General features: G+C 34.7%; 2 protein-coding genes across 2 annotated transcripts in view; one reads left to right on the forward strand and one right to left on the reverse strand.

Moving 5' to 3' along the window:
• Positions 1-520: 520 nt before the first annotated feature.
• On the reverse strand, positions 521-16,861 carry LOC100374132 (RNA polymerase II subunit A C-terminal domain phosphatase SSU72-like). The gene is made up of 5 exons (XM_002737330.3): positions 16,620-16,861; positions 16,039-16,182; positions 1,895-2,034; positions 902-1,020; positions 521-742 (listed from the first exon to the last, which is right to left on the reverse strand). Exons 1-5 carry the CDS (start codon positions 16,691-16,693, stop codon positions 641-643), a joined length of 579 nt encoding a protein of 192 aa, XP_002737376.1. The 5' UTR covers positions 16,694-16,861; the 3' UTR covers positions 521-640.
• Positions 16,862-17,157: 296 nt separating this feature from the next.
• LOC100375879 (uncharacterized) overlaps positions 17,158-19,756 on the forward strand; it is a 45,438-nt gene continuing 42,839 nt past the window's right edge. The window contains exon 1 of the mRNA XM_085490618.1: positions 17,158-17,307. The gene's annotated coding sequence lies outside the window, so the exon portion shown is untranslated. The remainder of the gene's footprint in view (positions 17,308-19,756) is intronic.

The following is a 19,756-nucleotide window of genomic DNA, read 5'->3' on the forward strand; positions in this document are numbered from 1 at the left end:
GCCAATCTTTCCCTTTATGAACATATTTGTGACCCTTTGTACCTAAAATGCCATATTATGTGGGTTACATATAGAACATGTGTGGCAAGTTCGAAGTTCCTAGCCATTATCTCTTGTAGCCCAATCCCGAACATAGATATACAAATACTGTGGAAATGACCTTTGATCCTGCCCGGTAGTCGCATGCAGAACACGCCATGTTTCAAGACCCAGGCTATTGCAGTTACATATGCAAAAAATCATACTGTGTCCTTGACCTTTGACCTCAAATTGTAGCAGGGTCATGTGAATCACACAGGAAATATGTGTGCAAACGTTAATAGCACTGGCTATTATTTCACAAACACTTGTTGTGACTGTGACCTTTCGTTCCTGAAAGTTGTCATGCCCTGTGGCTTACATGAAAAGCATGTGTTCCAAGTTTGAAGTTCCTAGCTATTCCCCTTTGCAGCTCAAAATTGACCACAAATCAATGATGTCACCTTGGCTCTTGCATGTGTACGCGCACAAAAACACTCAATTATAATGAAGAGATGTGAATTTTATTTACATACACCAAATACCACTCAAGTATTTGCAAAAATACATTATATACTACTTGTACAACCCAGAAAATTAAGTCCCTTGCCCAAAGTATAAATCAATAAAAACAAACTGTGTGTAAAATATCTCTATTTTCTTTGAGTTCAAAATCTTGTAGCAGTTCGTCAATATCATTCTCCAAGTCTGTGCACTCACGGATCTGTGAAGGAGATGAGAAAATACAAGACACTATTTGAATACAGTAAATTCGATGTTTCAATTCGAGTAACAATTTGGTAGAAGAAATAAAAACAGAATGGCTATATAACGCAATTAGAGTGACCAGAATGGTCATTAGAGGGCTCCCTCTTCGACTTACCAATGAGCAAAAGTTCAAAATCTGAAAGGCTCCAAGTGTAGCCTCTTCGTGATTGTCCTGGATGTCAATGTTCAACACGTGTACTGATTGGCCAGTTTCCTGTTCTCTCGATTCAAAATCTGAGAAATACAACAAGATAAATAATTAAAGGGCGGTAGTCGTCGTCGTGCCGCGAATATGCGATATTCGTGTTGATAAACATTGATTTTTCAACAAGCCAATGCGCTCTGAGGAACATACTAAGTATTTCCTAGTTCAAATTATTTGTCATCCAATTATGGCCGGTGTCTGCCTGGAGTGGAGTGAAGTGGATTGCGAAACTTGGAATTAAAGATTGTCGTTTCATCTCAGTTTTTCGGCAACGAGTAGCTTTTTGTTATAAATCCACAGGGGCTCGTTCTATGCGGGCCAGAATAGCGAGCAAGAAAGGCGATATCTCGTACTTCGTGCTCGCTATTTGGGCCCGCATATTCCTTCCAAACACGCTGTTATATATGATATAGATTAACTTTATGATATTGCCGTTTTTAAGATCTATTAGTATTTCAATGACACAGCAGTCTTCAGATCGATCATTTGCAATGTGGCTAAATATACTACGCATCCAAAGTTATACTGGAAGGCTGAATTTCACGTAACCACGAAATATGAAACAAACAAAATTATATAGTAAAAACAATTCGACGAAACATGTTGGAAGTCGACCGGAAAGTGAAGATACACGTACTTTATAGACGTTTATGTTAATACAAATATTATATAGTAAAAACAATTTGACGAAACATGTTAGAAATCGTTTGGAAAGTGAATTTACACGTACTTTATAGACGTTTTTATTAATACAAATTTGTTATTACGTTAAATCAAATAATTTAAATCAGCCGATCGAAACTACAACTTTTCCGTCAAAATCGAAAGAACGTAGTTGAGGACGCAAATATATGTTCAGAAAGTGACCGTGGGCAGAGAAATTGTCAAGCGACAGAAGTGTACCTTCAACGACTTGGTCGTACACCCTTTCTTCACAAGTGATGACAATGTCAAATTTGTCTTTACTGGACTGGAAGCGTTCTGGTCTTGGTTTGATGCGTCGATTTCTGTCTAGCATATGTAGTATTCCGTTCTGTGTGTATCTGGAGTGGTCTGAGTTAAGGAAACTTGAGGAAAAGACGGCAATGGCAAACAAAATGTGGAAGCATGTATGAATACGTTAGCTCCGAGATCGAACATACGTCATTCGACCCAACATTCTTGTACGCACTCGGAGTATATCCATATTCGCGTAATAGAGACACAAACACGTACGCATGCGCACGCAACACTTTCTCTCAAGCAGACTACACACAGACGGCACATGCGAGATCGAGATATGACCGCTGAATTATTAAATTATCTAATCCTAACACCATGCACCAGCCAATTGCAACCCCGGTCTCAAGCCCTATACGTTTTTTTGGATAGTACTGCCACACAATATTAAATGTCACAGTGCACCGCGATCTTGTTCGACTTTCCCCAGAAAGGCAACGTACTAGTATCCGATCACACTGGCGAATCCAGAAATTCGGTAGGGGGGTGGGGCGTGCTGATCACATTTCCAAGCCCAGCACAATTACAGGCTTGGATTGAAGAGCGCATTGGCACAGCACACTGACGACAACATATAATGACCCGAAAGCTAACGCGAGTAACACTTTTGAAATCGGCAACTGCGTTGGCTGGATGCCAGCCACCTCTGAGCTACCCCGCATCAATAAGGAGTTTTTCACATGATTCAAATTACAATGGATAACAAAAAGCAGATTAAAGATTAATAGTGTAAACAACAATGGCAATCCATGCAATCCCCTAGATTGACAGTTCTCCATACACGTGCCTTGATTAACATTTACATGATGGAATCCCTTCCCTATTCAGCATATGGAGAAATAGAATCCACTAGTAATTAGATCTATTTTTGACCCCTCCTCCTTTAGTTAGATCGCACAGAATATGTATTTATTATCTTTACACATACAATTCATAACATATTAAAGTTGCATTTTAACAATGCAAATTTGAGAAACATAAAAAAATCATTTCTAGAACAAGCTAAAAACACTAAATGTTTAACCCTTTGAACACCATAATTTTCTTAATTTACGATTTTTTCAATAATTTTAGAATAAACAAGTCACCTGAAGATGACACAGCTCCCAGATGTGGTTATAGTTTGCTATGAATTATAAAGTTTGAATGTATATGTATAAAATCGGGTTGAAAATCAAAAGAATGTTACTCAAAGTTAAAAGCTAGGACATCTCTATTAAATTTTGTAAAATTTGCATCAATTTTAACAAAAATTCGCAATCAATTGAAAATGGAAATTCAATTGATTCAATATTAAATAGCAAATACATGAATTATTAGTTCACAAGATATTAACAAAAATTAATTAAATAAGCCCATTAATTAAGTTGAAAGTCAATATTGCATAGCACATATCGTATATCGACAGATCAAGTAAGTCTATACCAACTTTGGTCTCATTAGTTCACAAGATATCAACAAAAATTCAAAATTCATCAAATATGCAAATAAGCTTGTTAATTAAATTGAAACTCAATATTGCATAGCATACATCTTATATTGACAAATCAAATGTCTACCAAGTTTGGTCTGATTTGGACTATTAGTTCACAACATATTAACAAGAATTCAAATTAATAATTAAATATGCAAATGAACTCATTGATTCCTTGAAAAAATGTACCAGTGGTCACTCTGTCTTTGTAACAAGTCTCAGCAAAATCAGCCCAGGCATCTCAAAATGGCCACCAGACAGCCATATTTGATCAAATCGAGAAATAAATCCATGTGAATATATATACCTCCTCACTGTGTCTTTCTACCTAGTATCATTGAAATATACCTCCTCACTGTGCCTTTGTATCTAGTAACATTGAAATAAGTCAAGGCATCTCTGAGAAATATCAATGGACAGACAAAAGCCATGATTAACAATCAAAATGGCTGCCAGTCGGCCATATTTGATCATTTGAAAAAAGTAAAACAACGTGCATCTGTATGGGTGGTTCCTTTATCTTTGTAACAAGTCTCAGCAAAATCGGTCAAGCCATCTCCGAGAAAAGACGATGGACACAAAGGACTGAATTTTGGCATTAAAAATAGCCACCAGTCGGCCATATTTAATCGAATCGGAAAATAAATTGACATGCACATGTATGGTTGACCACCAAGTCTTTGTACCAAGTTTAAAAAAAAAAAACTGCCCATGGAATCACTCTGACTGACCGACCGACCGACCGACCGACTGACGAAGGCGGAACTACAAGCTCCCTCCCGGACTTTGTCCGGATGGAGGCTAATAAACATAATTCCCTATTAGCCACAAGTTTTGAATACAAATATGAAAAAAATAAATAAAAAAAATCTGTTTAAAATGATGTGTGATGGAGACTAAAGTTGACTGTGATACACACAAAAAAAGTTATAAGAAGTAGACATCATGCACTCACATTTAATTTTGCGACTCTTGGGGAATTCAATTTTTGGAAAAAACATACCAGCAATTATCTGAATGACAATTGAGTCCTTCTAACTCTGTATCTATTGTTTACAAAGCTAATATGATTTGAGAAGACAAATTCATATTCTTGTCTACATTCTATGGGGATGATGCCCCGCAGATTTGTTTAGTGGGAAAGTAACTTTGAAGACCACAAAAGAAATCTACCAGACTTATTTATCTTCATCTTTCATTACTTTAAAATACTAGTACCCCGGTACTTTATTGTAGATGGAATTAATTTCCCTGAAAAGACTTTTTGGGTGTTTTGTATAAAGTTTATTTTCACTGATTTTTGATGAGTTGAATGTAAAATATGAGATTAAATTTATTTTCATTGGATTTTATTTCCACTGAATTTTCCATCCAGCGAAAATAAATTTCAAGGAAACCTTCAAGGATACTTTGTTATCTACTGTACCCGCCAAGAGTCATAAATATGGCATCATCTGAAGCCCCCTGCAGCTAATTTGTATATTAAACAATTAACATAATTAGCTTATCAATAAATTCTATTGCCCTTTTTTTTTAAAATTCAATCATGGTGGTACTACCATGGTTAGAATGTCCTAGGGTGAACACAGTCACCTACATTTACAGCTGTCATGATATGCATGGCCACCAATCGGCCATATTAGATAACATCAAATACCAAATTGACATGCATATGTAAACCGTTCTCTTGACGCTTTTTAACGTGTGAATGAAAATAGGATAAGCCAAAAACGTGACCAGTTTGACTAAAATCAAGCCACAACATGAAGTGCATAAGACTTCATATAATGTTTAAAAGGAATGTATGTATTAATGACTTGTTTCTGATGTCAATAAGGACGTTGTTTAACATCTGACATAATAAGACCGACTCATGTAAACATTGAATAAGGGTCTCGACAAATATATTATTTAGAGCGGGGGTTTGGAAAACTGATGCATGCAAAGAACTTGCACTTCAAAAACACTACAGTATGTTGTTCAATAATAAATCAGTTCAACATGGAAACATTTTATTTGGTTATAAGCATATGAATGTGAACACATGAACGTACGCAAAAAGAAAAACACACTGCCATAGCAGTTCTATTAAAATAATTATGGCTTAAGAATCTATTTTTTTTTTCATTTTTCACAAACTTGTGTAAACATTTTAAGGGCATTCTTTACGAAAGACACAATGAGTTGTTTGCAGTTGACCCATTTCAAGAACCAATGAATTTTGATACATATACGCTCTGAGATAATGCATACAAAATGCATGAAAATCTGCACATAATAGTCACCCAATTTGCATATTATCACCAATTTTAAGCTTTTTCATATCTCAAGAACCACTCAATAGATAACAATCAACACTTGCTACATTGGTGGTCTGGGATAAACCACAGATGTGATTAGTTTAAATTTAGGGTTGAAATTTATGCATGTTAATGACCAAATTTGCATATACAATTTATACCTCATACACTGATATACAACCTACAGTAATAAACTTTCATTAGCGAAACACTATATGAAACCGGGGGAGGGGGGGGGGGTTTACTGAAAGTCGGACCTGGCAAATATAGCTTTTCAAAAAAGCCTCTAAACACATACTTATTTTTGTCAAATTATATCCCTTTTCAAGAGCAGAATAACCTATATACATACACTTATATATATTTATCTCTTATTGTGAGATATGTATTTATTTCATTCATTTACAGTACTTTTAGTATTTCCTTTTTTCATTTTTTTTTTTTTTTATTATTACATGTTTTTGACTTTATTGTATTTTATGTCAAGATCTCAAATGGGATACGATAGCAATAAAGAATTACTTACTTACTTACTTACTAAAATCATACAGTTTCCAAGTTGAGGTAACATGACTTCATGAGATTCTTTTTTTTCAAACTTTATTACTATACTCTAAGTTATTCGACTCTAAACAAAGTACATGTGTGTATGCGCCATATAACTAAATAACACCCCCTTTTACGCGTTTTTTACTTCAGCTTGCATACCATATTTTATTCAGAGAACCCCCCCCCCCCCGATATTAAGTAAAGGTTAACTATTAGAAACTGAGTGTGTGTGTGTGTTGGGTTGGAATGGGGGTAGGGGTGTACCTAGGTTGTACTACTATGAACATTTTTTTTAGATGTTGCTGTAAACGTGTTTTTTTTTCTCAATCGAGTGTTAGTTTTGTTTTTATAGTTCCTTTTCTGTAAATTTTGCCGACATGAAGAGCAATATTTAAATCAACATTTTGGTAAAATCAGAGAATGGAGAATTCTCTGAATACTTGTATTCAAATGTTTGACTAAAAATTACTGAAATTTGGCTCAAAAGTTCTTCTCAAAGGTCAGTGGTCATCATGCCACATCCTGTCCAATATGATGCACTGTTTGTTTACATGAAATTTGAATATGTGCTGCACGACGACCACCACCAATTCCCTCTTTTTAACACAAATTCACAAACTACAGGTAGTACCATTTATAGTCTGTACTTTCCTTCAGAAAATTTGGACAAAAATAGCCAAATTGTTTGAGTAAACACTGAAAATTAACTAAAATTTTGTCTGTTGGCTCCAAAATTAAGGTTGTGGTTTTATACAAGAAGTCGAAAATATCACTTTTTACCAAAAATGACAAAAATAGTCACCAAAATTAGAAAATTAAAGATATCCTTACAAAATGAACAAATCTGAGAGAGGTCCACATGTAGTACCTATATATGTAATATCAAAGCAATTGGACTTGCGGTTTTTAACAAGAAGTTGAAAATATCACTTTTTACCAAAAATGACAAAAATATTCACCAAAATTAGAAAATTGAAGATATGATCATGAAATGAACAAATCTGAGAGAGGTCTACCCAAGGTACATATACACCAAGTATCAAAGCATTCAGGCAGAAGTAAAACATTGACACGGACGACGACGACGGACAATCACTCATATGATAAGCTCCGCTCGACAAAGTCGACAGCGGAGCTAAAAAAAGTAGAGAAAAATTTGGTCTAAAAGTCTGGTAGTGAAAAGCTTAATGTACATTTTCTAAACCAAAGTGATCTACAACATCTTTTGGCAAAGTTAAAGGAAAATTTTCTGTCTTTGGAACAGCTGTGAATATTAATCATATAATCTGCTAAACAAGGAATATGTTAGAAAACGTGTGTGTGTGTGTGTGTGCTCCTATATCGAAGCTAACAGAATAAGTATAACTTGTCATAGTTACATGAATCCACTAACAAATTTACTGCTTTAAATTCTATTAAGATTATTTGCCAAAAATAATGTTTTCTGTTTTTGTTGATTGACTTTTTGTTTTTAATCCGGTAGGACATTTTTGTTTATAAAAACAAAACAAAAACTGTTGGCCTTTTATGGAATTATTTTCACAAGAATTCATGCTAAAGCATTATTGTACAAATAATAAACGGTATTTCCCGATGATTCAAAACTTAAGTGCCCATCCCGTACCAACCTCTCCTGAAAATTTAATGTAAAATATAATACTAGTATGTAAACAAATTTCTCAAATTGCTGTGACTATGGCAACCAGATCCAGACCTCTACCAAAATGTGATCGATTAATTCGTATCAAGAGCAACCCCTGACAAAAATTTCATGAAAACCCGTTCTTGCATTTTCGAGCTATAAATAAAAAAAATCGAAATTGCTATTACCAACTACATCTACATCTGTACAGAAATCCAATTGCTTGTGTTCATGGCACCTTTTGAGATAAAAACGAGAAATTCATGGCAACCATACCGGTACCAGATAATGGTGCCTCTTTGAGAATCCATCTGTAAATTTTTAGAGTAATTCTGCTAACCAACAAAGCAATAAGACAAGTTGTACTAACCATGTCAGGTGTATATGGAAAGATCTTGGGGTGAATTTTCAAAACATACCATTATTTGCTGGACATGTCAAATCAGTAGCTTGCCCAATATTTGGAGGGGTCAAAGTTCACTTGTATAAATAGATTATGACATTATTGTTGTTAAAGCCATTTGTATATTTCAATTTGTGCGCATAATTATTCTAATAGAAGCAAACATTTTGAAATGAAATATAGAATTATTAGTATATAAATTAGCTATAGTTAAAAAGAACAGATTAGAAACTTTTACAACGAAAATTAAGTGCAGTGGTACATTTACAGTTATGATACAAATTAAACAAGCTGAAAGTAGTTAGTTATTATGCAAATTAGCTAATTAATATACACAGATTAATTAGAAGTTGTTCTTGGATGTTAATTTCAACAGCAATCATGTCCTAAGTTTGAATGCACTTGTCCACATAGCTGCTAAGAAACACAATGAACACACTAAAGGTAATTATGTTAATTACCTAATTAACATGCACTGATTTGTATGGAAATTTCAATCCAGCCAGTGGTTTTAGAGATGTCAGTGGAAAAAGATTTCACACAGATACATTGGTATGCCATCACCGTTGCAAGTACATGCAGGGGCTAATTAAAATGACAAAATTAAAGGACAAGCGCACCCCCCCCCCCCCCAGGAGGTGGAAAAACAGGACCAAATCATAAAAATACAAAGGAGCCAGCTGAACTAGCTAAGGAGACTAACATTTAGATGGCAGTTGTCTCGTAACAGGACCCTCACACACCTATTTTAACAACAAAAACACAGCGATTGTGCATGATCCACACATCCACATTTTTTTTCTGGGCCTTGGCTCATTTTATTCATGGTTATTAAACTGATTAATAATTAGCATATTAAGTGAAAGGAAAATGCAATAAGATCACTGATAGCTGTAGATTCAGAGTTAGATTCAAGTATTAGTTTGGTTTGTGTCAAATCCCATGTAAAGGCTACAGTCACTGGTAGCAACAACAAAACAAAAAGTAAAATAAAAAGTTTGTGGAGCTTTTAGATTTTTACCATTTGAACCCTTATCCCGCCAGCTCCATGTACATTGACTTGACCAGATAACTATTAATAGCACAGTTACTAATAATACTCGTCAAACGTTAGGGACTGCCCTCACAAATTTGTAATGGGACATTTGTTCTAAGTGTATTGGTTGTTGCTATTTTGTGCTCATGAAATTTCACTTTCCCTATGTGACTTTTGTTTCAATTATCTACAGGCAAGTAAGTTATTTTAGTGTAGTCCTATTTGGCCCCTGCCCCTTTTCCCAAAAGAACCCGGGGACAATTGATCTTAGGTACAAGGCCGAGGCTGCAAGAAATTATTTTACAGACTCATGGAATTTGTCTTGAGTAGTTTACAACCACAAATAGGGAGATGTAGAGGAACAATTGAATTTTTTTTTATATAAATCCCAAGTCACGACTTTAACAAAAGAAGCGCATCGCACATTTATGTATAGTCCCACAATGCATCTCACTATGTTGAGAAAAGGCATAGATTTGCATTTTTTACACACATTTCCATATTTTTCAATCGAAAATCATAGTAACCCCTTGAGTGTCCGATATTTTTCATGCTCAAAATTCAGTGCTAAAATATCCTTATTCTGTAAAATTGTCACTACCATATTTCTTAGTTTTTGATCAAAACATTTATAAATTTTTATTAACATTACATGCTGGGAGGAGCCGACTGTACATGTTAGCTGGAAATGTCACTGCTTCTCATAAATACTATAACATTTTACCTCAGTCTTGTATTTATACAAGAGTTGGCTTACGAAATAATGGCTAAATACAACGCTCATGGCCAAAGGATAAAAGCATGTTTATATAACAATCCAACTGATACTATTCTTTTGTAATTGTGGACACCAGTGAGAAACGTATTGCACAGATTTCCATGTAGTTCGTTTGTCAATTTTTCCTCCAATCATGTCATGTACTCCCTTGAGCAGTTTGAGTAAATTCAAATTGTAAATGTTACTGCAATGCATTGTGGGAGAGAACCTACTTATGTACGTACTGTAAAACCATTTATTTTCACCGACATTTAATTTCCCTATTTTGTCGATTTGATCAATTATACTGTGTTTTAAGTTCACGTATTTGGTAGAGAAACAAAGTTCACATGGATATAATTTAGCGAATTTCACTCATCAATGAAAATTAAAAACTATCGAATAATTAATGCACTTACAGTAACTGGAAAATTAGTCGAAATTGACAATGTAAATTTTACAATACCAGGTTTCATATCTAACCTTATGTGTCATTCACAGAGAAGAGAAACTGCTGTAAAAGGGTTAATTACTGTAAAATGACTAATTTTCACTGGGTTTAAATTTCGCTGATTTACCATTTCAGGCATATTCAGTGGGTTTTAAATTCACGGTTTCGTCATTTAGATAATGTGTTCTATGCTAAATTTTACATATTCACTGGGTTTTAATTTAGCGCATTTTTACAGTCAGCGAAATAAGCTAAATTAAAACCCAGTGAATAATTAATCCCTTTACAGTATTCACTGGGTTTTAATTTTAATATTTCACGGACTGGAAAATGCACTAAATTAAAACCCAGTGAATATGTAAAATTTAGCATAAAACACATTATCTTAATGATAAAATCATGAATTTAAACCCACTGAATATGTCTGAAATGGTAAATCAGCAAAATTTTAACCCAGTGAAAATTAGTCATTTTACAGTATTTTGAAATGATCTATAAACCACCTGACTTTAATAGTATTGATAGTGCAAACTCATTTTTTTTTATACTAATACTAATTATGAATACTAATTCATTAACTCAAGACATGTCTTTACATATCTGAAACTCGCTTGCCAAAAATAGCAGCTTATTTTTAACTGTATATTCAGTTTTGTTCTCATTCACCTATTACTTTTGTGCCTAAGATAAAGTTAACTTTGTTTTTTTCATTACAGTGTACTGAAGATTATTGCCAATAATATACGACTATGCAAAAATGTGTAGAAATAATTTTACCATAAAAACTTAAAATTGCAAATGTTGATCCATTTGTTATGACATTTCAAACTAGTTCCTCAAAAATTGTTGTTTTCCAGATTTCAGTATGGTGACAACGACAACCCATAACAGAAGCATGAGGACAACAATCTCCAAAGCTCCATCAAGTACACAAAACAACGACTTCATTGTAGCGTGAAACACTGCTTTGGTAGCCATTTTGGATTAGGATACGAGCCAAATACAAATAATTGTGGTTCACAATTAAAGAAGCTAGTTTGGTATTTTATAACGGTCAAACACAAAGAATTCTTGGGGAAATGTTTTTTACATACACGTCAATGCAGAGTTTTTTGATTACTTTGTTTTCAATATAGCAGTATATGCATTTCTATAAATTTTGAAGAACTTGTAAAATTATTAAATGACAGACATCCCTGTTTAAATGTGTGGGCACTTATCTGTTTCATTTGGGAGGGGGGGGGGGGTTGTTTCCATATATGGTCCGATGAGAAATATATTAGCTTTCTGAATTCTGCTTACCCACCACCCAAAAAAACTATTTTAGAAAGACGTTTTGGATTTGCCCCATGATCTGACATGTGACAGACAGGGTGCTTCAGCTCTTACTCAGCGTTTGCAATAGTACCACATTATATTCGATGAACTAGGTGGCCCTCCCAATTTGTTGACCCCATGCAAACAAATGGTTATGTGAATAACTAGGCCTGATGTTCATTAGACTCAATGAATGTTCAACCAAGCATTAAAGTGTCTCCTCTCAGATCAATCAGTGAGTCTAGTAAAGTTCCTAATAATTGTATTAACTACACAAATCTACCTGACAAAAGCGTGCCCCCCCCCAATTACGTAGCCGGATTCACACTTTGAAAACAACTTAGAGATAGACATTGGCAAATCTATCAACAACCCATTTCACATTTTTGCACCCAAAATTGCATTGAGTTGCTCTATTTTTTTTTTAATTGAAGTTATTCTCTACAATGTATTTTAGTTTATTTAAATTTAATATTAGGAAAAGATAAAGAAAACAAAATCGTGAAGAGAGTACATCAAAACGAGCGAGAGAGAACAACGAAAAAGGGGGAATAAAATACCAAGGGATTAAGTTACATCCCTTTAACAATCAAATGTACAAACCTGGATATAATAGTAAGACTGCACATTGAAAGATGCTGTAATGTCATAAGCACTTGTATTCATCCAGTTCAGATCTGAAACTGCACAGCTCAAAACTCCAGAAAAAAAAAATCTGTTCTTCCACATCAGGCTCACAGGGCTATGCTTTCCATGACATCTTCATTTTCACATTGTGTCCATCGTAGTTTGAGTTTTGAATGGTACTGGGGCTATACATACATCTTCCTTACAAACAGGGAAATGAAGTAACGGTCGCTTTCAGTTTATTTTATCCAAGAGCTAAAACTTTTCCCTTACATCATAGCTGTCCCATCAGCTAGTCTTCAACAGAAACTGGTTCAAATTAACCCTTCCCTACCAGCCACATGTACTTTTACATCGACTTGAACAGATGTGAGTTAATGGTGAAAATAAATAAAATTTGCAGTCAATATTCATGTGGAAATCAAGTTAGCATAATGAGGAAATTGCTGTGTCAAAATCTGACTGTAAACAGATTACATTGACTGAAGACTGATTTAAACAGACACTCATTGCCATGGAAATGAAGCATTTTTACTGTAAATTACACTAAACCACATGAATATTGAACTTGTTCATGCTTGTGAAGACACAAATACTGACACATGACCTAACTGCAGTAAATTGGGCAGCGAATTTTGTTGGAAGGAAATTTGTTTTTTCTTTGCCTTGCGGGATCACCTGCAGACGTGTTGAACCAAGTGATGGGGGAAACCAATATATTTTTCATGGCATTTAATCTCACCATTTTTATGTTTTGAGCAATTTTACTGGAATTTAAGTTCACAAACTTAGAAGGAATACTAGTTCTTGTTATTTTAAATGATCACACGATGAAATCAAAGTGTTGAACCAAGTGATGGGGGAACTAATATACTGTAAAACCATCAACTTTTTCCTGGCATTTAATCTCACCATTTTTATGTTTTGAGCAATTTTACTGGAATTTAAGTTCACAAACTTGGCAGGGATACTAGTTCTCTTTATTTTACATTATCACATGGATTTAATTTAGGGGAGTTTACTTATCAGTGAAATTAAAAACCTTTGAACAATTAATGTATTTACAGTACATTCACATACCCAGTCACCTGCCCCATTATTTCAAGTACACAAATCTGCAGGATTTGCATAATAACTGTAGGTTCACGACTCATGTTCAGTATTTAGTCCCTGGTGGTATTTTCTGGTACACTTGGAGTCTTTTAAGAAAGTTTTCCGATATTATCAAATATCTTAAGACACCAAATGTACCAGAAAATACCACCAGAACCTAAATACCGACAAGCTCTATGGACCCACAGCTACAACACTATAGCATCAAGATTTTAATTTTTTTCCAATCCTCAAATAAACTATACTTATTATCAACCAAATTTTGGATAAAGCGACTTCTACAAGCAACTGAAAAAAACCTACAATAAAATTCAGCCTCAGGATAGCAAAGTCAACAAAACTTGAATCTGGTAATTGGTAATCAAATGGGTTCCGCTTGCGCTAATGAATTTGATGGTTTATTAGAGTCTTAGACAATATAAATGGTATGAACATACATGAATTATTTGGGATTTGCCATTCAGAATGAGGCCATTATTAGTGTGATGTAAGTTATCAAATGCGATTCAACCAAATCATTCAGCAGAGCTAATATTTACGACTTCTTTTAAACACTACTATCAAATATCCTTACCATCCTACATGCTAATAAACCAAGAATACTATCACAAACTGCAACTTGTGATTTTTTTGGGGGACAGCAATACCAAGGTTCCTACGAGCTTCATTTTTAAGACCAGTGGTGAATACAAGGCAATTCTTACAAATCCTGCACATTTTGTAATATGCAATCACATACTGTACTTAAAATTTTATTTGACCTAGTTCTGAAATCAAGAATAATCTAATTAAAAAAATTGCGCCTTAATGGGGACAAATTTGGGTAAAAACAAAAAGTTCTGTGGAAACCCTGGATACAAATTTACAGTTATCAAACTGTTCTCAAAGTTGTTTCAGACTGTACCCACTACATGAGGCTAACTAACATTTCATTATAAAATATCAAGGTGGCTGTCATCCCCAACAATTTACTTCCAAATAACTATTTCCAGTTGGACATTTACGCATTACTTATACTAGAAATTCGTTTAATACCATATTTGTAGGGCTTAAACTTCATGGGAATATTAAAGGTCTGCATACTATCTCTATATGCTAAAATGACTTGATAAAATAAAAAAAAAAATATACAAGTAAATACATCAGAGTTGTTTTAGGTTTAGCATTATAAAGTCCTCACTTAACTAGACTAGGAACTCCCTTGTCAAATATCTCACACCACAGCTCAACAGGTGTTAACCCTACGCATTTTCACTGTGCTTGTGCATTCTGTACAGATTGCTGAATCTTATCAATTAAGCTATCAAAACATGAATAGAAATTGTTGCTTTCAACTGGACGATATTTTTCAGAAGGCAGCCCTGGATACAGTATATCATGAAAACCGCCTTGTTCATGCAATCAAATCACGATCATGTGATTTGTTACAGAATATCAGTAAATATAGTAATACTTTGGATAAAACAGCAATATACTTATTTCTTCATTTCAAATGAACTTTATTATGAATAAGATAATATATTTGTACAGACACAATAAAAACAAAGACAACCCTGTACTACGACCTTCATGAAGGTCAACTAGTAAGGATTGCTGCCAATGGTTATTTGCTTGAGCCCTGAACCTGAAAAAGAACGCAAGTAAAATCTGAAAAGAGAAAAGTAGACTTGACAGACATTAGAAAACACAATTATACTTACAGAACATAGTTATTAAGTCACATGGTTGTGGAATGTTGTATAGCCTCGACTGTTTTTAATTTACAAAATTGATAAATATTTGAGGCATAGGTATTTAGTTTGAAAGTATAGATGGCTAAAAGTAGAGCAAACTCACAAATTGATCTCTTCATTCATTAGCACAAGCAGCTTGAATTTCACCAACTCTCACATTCACAGTCACCCTCACAGTGATTGTCCCAAAATCATGGCTGCATATATACCCTCTGCCCCAATCAATCACACTTGTTCTAGCACACAAACAAGCATTATTCCCTCTAAGTGATTTTATGAATGAAGCAACAAATTGTTTGAAAGACAGGATAATTATTACATCACATTGAAAAATGCTTACAAAATCTGACAATGGTGTAAAAAGAACGCCAATTTTGAATCATGCTACATACAACTGGGATAACATCGATTAGAGAGACAAGGTAACCAAGTTTTGGGCGAGGGGTTTGGGCAAGATTTAAAATTTTTTTGTAGATCAAACTACATCACTGTCCTATACATTCAAAACATTTACAAACAATGCTGAAGTCAATCAAAACCTTGATAATGCCACAGAGTATACAACTTAGAGAGAACAATGCAAACAAGAATATTAGTTTCCTAACTAGTGGTTACATAAATTTCTGTGAAAACCCATCACGGATACAAATTGATATCTTTGTCTTCAAGATCTTTGTACATTTGTTCATAAGTAGTTTGAAAATCATATACATTTGGTTTATCTGGTGCTGGTCCTGGTAACTTCACGTGTGTACCTGTACCAAAGGACTTCACGTTGAATCCTTTTTTACTGTAAACAGAAGAGAAAAAAGGATGTAACTAATTCTGTGGGAAGCAATATTTCAGTCATTCGTGGAATCAAAAAGGACAATCTGGTTTCGAGCACAAGAAAATAATATTTCATGCGAAAATAATCACATTACATGACTGAAGAAAATACAACAGTAAAAGAACAGCGACCAACAAAGAGCTTACAGAGTATAACTAAAGTTTTAAATGAACAGGATTACTTTTGGACAGTCGAATGCGGTTTATATTTTAACCAATAATATACAGGTGTGATTTAAATGTCCGTGACAATAAACACTTATAAATCTATAATTTGAATCTCACCGATTATTGATTTGTTTGACTGTTCTAATAATAGTTATTTTGAGAAAATAATCAAGTTTGTATTCCAAAAAAAATATTATAAGAGTCCAGCTGAACTCCGTTCTTTGATCTTACCTAAGAAGGCCATGGGCCTCCATACTTCGGTTTTGGTTACTTGAACATACGACGGCAATTTTTAGATTATTCATTGTGTAAATATAAAATACCAACACACGACAATTAAACCGAAATCTCTCTCCTGGTTAAAATGGTTCAAGACGGCACTGGGCGGTGAAGATTGTAGCAAAAATGTGGTAGAACAGCAATATTACCTCCGACGCAAAACACAATATGGCTCCCGACAAAACTGACAGAGGTTTTTTAATTGGCTTCCGCTCACTTCGGGAACATTCGTAAATTGGTTGATCTATTCCGAATTTGAGGTAAATCTTGTTCATGATGCCTGCTAAGTTTGCTGTTATTTAAGCTAAACTATAACAAAATTATGATTAGCATAATTTTATAATTAGCGTACTTTTAGTTTACAATTTTAATATTGCCTTTAATTTTCTTTTAAACTATGTTTATTTTTTTATGTATTAAAAGTATATTCCCTAAAAACAAAATGGAACAATCCATATTCACGAATGTTACCGATTGTTACCGAGACTGGCGCGAAGACTAGCGTTTGCGGCAAGATGGCGGCGAAACGTGCCTTTTTATCATAGTTATTTTCAGATATCTTTCAAGTAACTATGACCTAATTTGGAGGTAAATGAAGTAACAATACTATTCTTCGAGGAAAGAATTTCTTAAAATCACAGTGAGTATGTTTGGGTTACATTTAACAGTGTAGACAGTTATTATGAACTATCTTTTTTTAATTCGGTGAATCTGTAGTGCACTAACGACGTCGAACGTTTGTTGAAATGGGCTATCAACCCGGAGTTCATTTGCATTTCAATTCCTGACTATGCTATTAGTGGTGGGCTGCGATTTAGCGAAAAATCAGAGATGTAGGTCCAGAGTCGGCTGTAACTCGATCGCCTAATATAGGCAGAAAGTCTCTTCCATTGTTCGGGCATAAGTGTTTGTTTCACCAGGGTTTTCACGCTTATTGAATTTTTTGATAAGTAAATGACTGATACATTTGTTTTCGAATTATCACAATGGACAACAAATGAAATCATTTATTAGTTAATTCTTATACAGTGATGTGATTTTGTAATATTAGGCGAAGGTGTTCGTTGACACATAAAGAACGCCGCGTTTTATATGTACGAAATACAAATAGCTCGGGTGTTGAGTGTTTATCAACACTGGGTGGTGACAAGTTTGAGTAATCAATGTCAATCATGCTCAAATTATAATAATCATCAGCTACATTTATAGTGTTCACATGTGTAGCAAAATGCAGAGCTCGGCCCCTAGTTTATTTTAACCCACTAATTAAAAAACAGGTGTAATCAGATTAACACTGTCTCGACACAAGTTAGTTTAGCTCAGAGTCAAAGTGCTGGTCTCAACCCTGAGTTCAAGCACATGTAAACAAGAGTTATCATCCTCTAACAGCATTCAAATGATATTGTCAAAGGCGGACCTCTGTCATGTTTCCGTAAACATTGCCACGGCCAATCACAAATAAGAATAGACAATGAATTATCGGATTAATTTCCTCCACGCTAACCAACTTTCCCCCACGCTAACAAAAAAATCCTGTTCTGGTCCGTCTTTGAGTATAGCCTCGTTATACTACAAGATAGCAGATGAGCAGTTCACGAACACAGCAACACTTGGTCAACAGATAGGACAAAAGTATAAATTTCCTTTGCCCGCGATGCTATGTGTGTCCTCTGCGATGCTATTATTTATCCCGTGATCTGATTTCTTCAGTCTCTCACAGATTGTAAAGTTTCCTGGCTAACTAGTTAAATCCACAAATGCATTGTATTAATGCCAATTTCCCAGGATAATCCCCTGTTTTAAAAAAACAAAGCAGTACGATAAAGACAAAGCCGTAAGCCCCGGTGTCAAACGCTCTTTGCCAAACGTATATTCATATGCAAATGAATTTTACGTGGTATAACAATGGTGACAATTCGTAATTCAGACCTCCATTGTCTCGAATTGTTCACAATTGTGTTGAACAGACAACATCGATGATTAAAAAAAATACATAAAGAAAAACTATTATTGCTCGAACATAGTAGCGTAAGTATAGCGACTCGTAACAGTTGTTGTACTTAACTGGAAAACAACAGAAACGGAAGACAAGCAATGAGAATAATCAACCCAATGTTTAATTTACCGGGACCGAACAGGGTTTTATAAAGTTGCTGATTGCTGGGCCAAGCAAAGAAACAGAAAACTCAGTATTTCTGCAGGACGTTTGCAATACTAAACATGCAGTGCAATAATTGTATACAGATTGTACATAAAATAAATAGGGAAAAGGAAAAAAACTGGTCTTGTTTTATTTCCCCATATGACAAACAATATGTTAATTTATGCTAATTATTATGCAAATTAGCCACGACTCTATGAAACATTTCTGGGGAAAACACTGAGTGTGCTGGATGTCTTGACCTGATTTTCATTAGACAGCTGGACCCAGTTCCTCCTAGACATCTCACCCCACCTATCTCAGACGACCCCCTGCCTCGACCCGACCTGGTCGATCTTGATAAATAGCGTCATACTTTTTCAGTGCACACCGATCACTGTGTTTGTTTCACTGAATTATTATTTTTTGCTGCTTTCGTTCATTTCACAGCACGCAACTCCTGAAAATGATGTCACTACGTTAAACAGTTGTGGCCAATATGGCGGTTGATTTGCGTTTATGGATCGATTTGATGTTTCTAATCAATTGATTTATAAGATTGCAAGTATGTTTGCAAGGGCGTCACTATCAACGTTGAACTGGATAGATGTTCACGCCACCACATTAAGATAGGGTCGGATCAAGGCGGTGGGTTAAGATGTCCAATTTGGGTCAAAGTGTCTTGGGTCAAAAACAATTTGGGTCGAGATGTCTAGAAATCGTGCGCAGTCTCTGACTTTCTTTAAGTCAGTGTGTGTTTTGTCTGGCTCATGAAACAGTGTCACTATGATCCGATTGTCCAAATGCTTCAAAATAAATAGAACATATTTAAGTATATTTATCAAATAGTAAGCTTTTATAATGTTGCTATTTGCATGTAACAAAACAGTGAGCTTCTGTGCACATTGCTTTTACGTTCACAGTAATGAGATTCAGGTTGAATTTATGA

Source organism: Saccoglossus kowalevskii, chromosome 15 (genome assembly GCF_978046115.1).
Source record: "Saccoglossus kowalevskii chromosome 15, keSacKowa6.1, whole genome shotgun sequence".
NCBI lineage: Eukaryota > Metazoa > Hemichordata > Enteropneusta > Harrimaniidae > Saccoglossus > Saccoglossus kowalevskii.

What these genes read in the sequence shown, in the direction of transcription:
- LOC100374132 (XM_002737330.3), bottom strand. Translation starts at nt 16,693, where the DNA reads ATGAATAATCTAAAAATTGCCGTCGTATGTTCAAGTAACCAAAACCGA. An exon ending in GTACGACCAAGTCGTTGAAG is followed by an intron (nt 1,021 to 1,894) that starts GTACACTTCTGT and finishes TGTATTTCTCAG; the next exon opens with ATTTTGAATCGAGAGAACAG. An exon ending in TTTTGAACTTTTGCTCATTG is followed by an intron (nt 743 to 901) that starts GTAAGTCGAAGA and finishes TCTCCTTCACAG; the next exon opens with ATCCGTGAGTGCACAGACTT.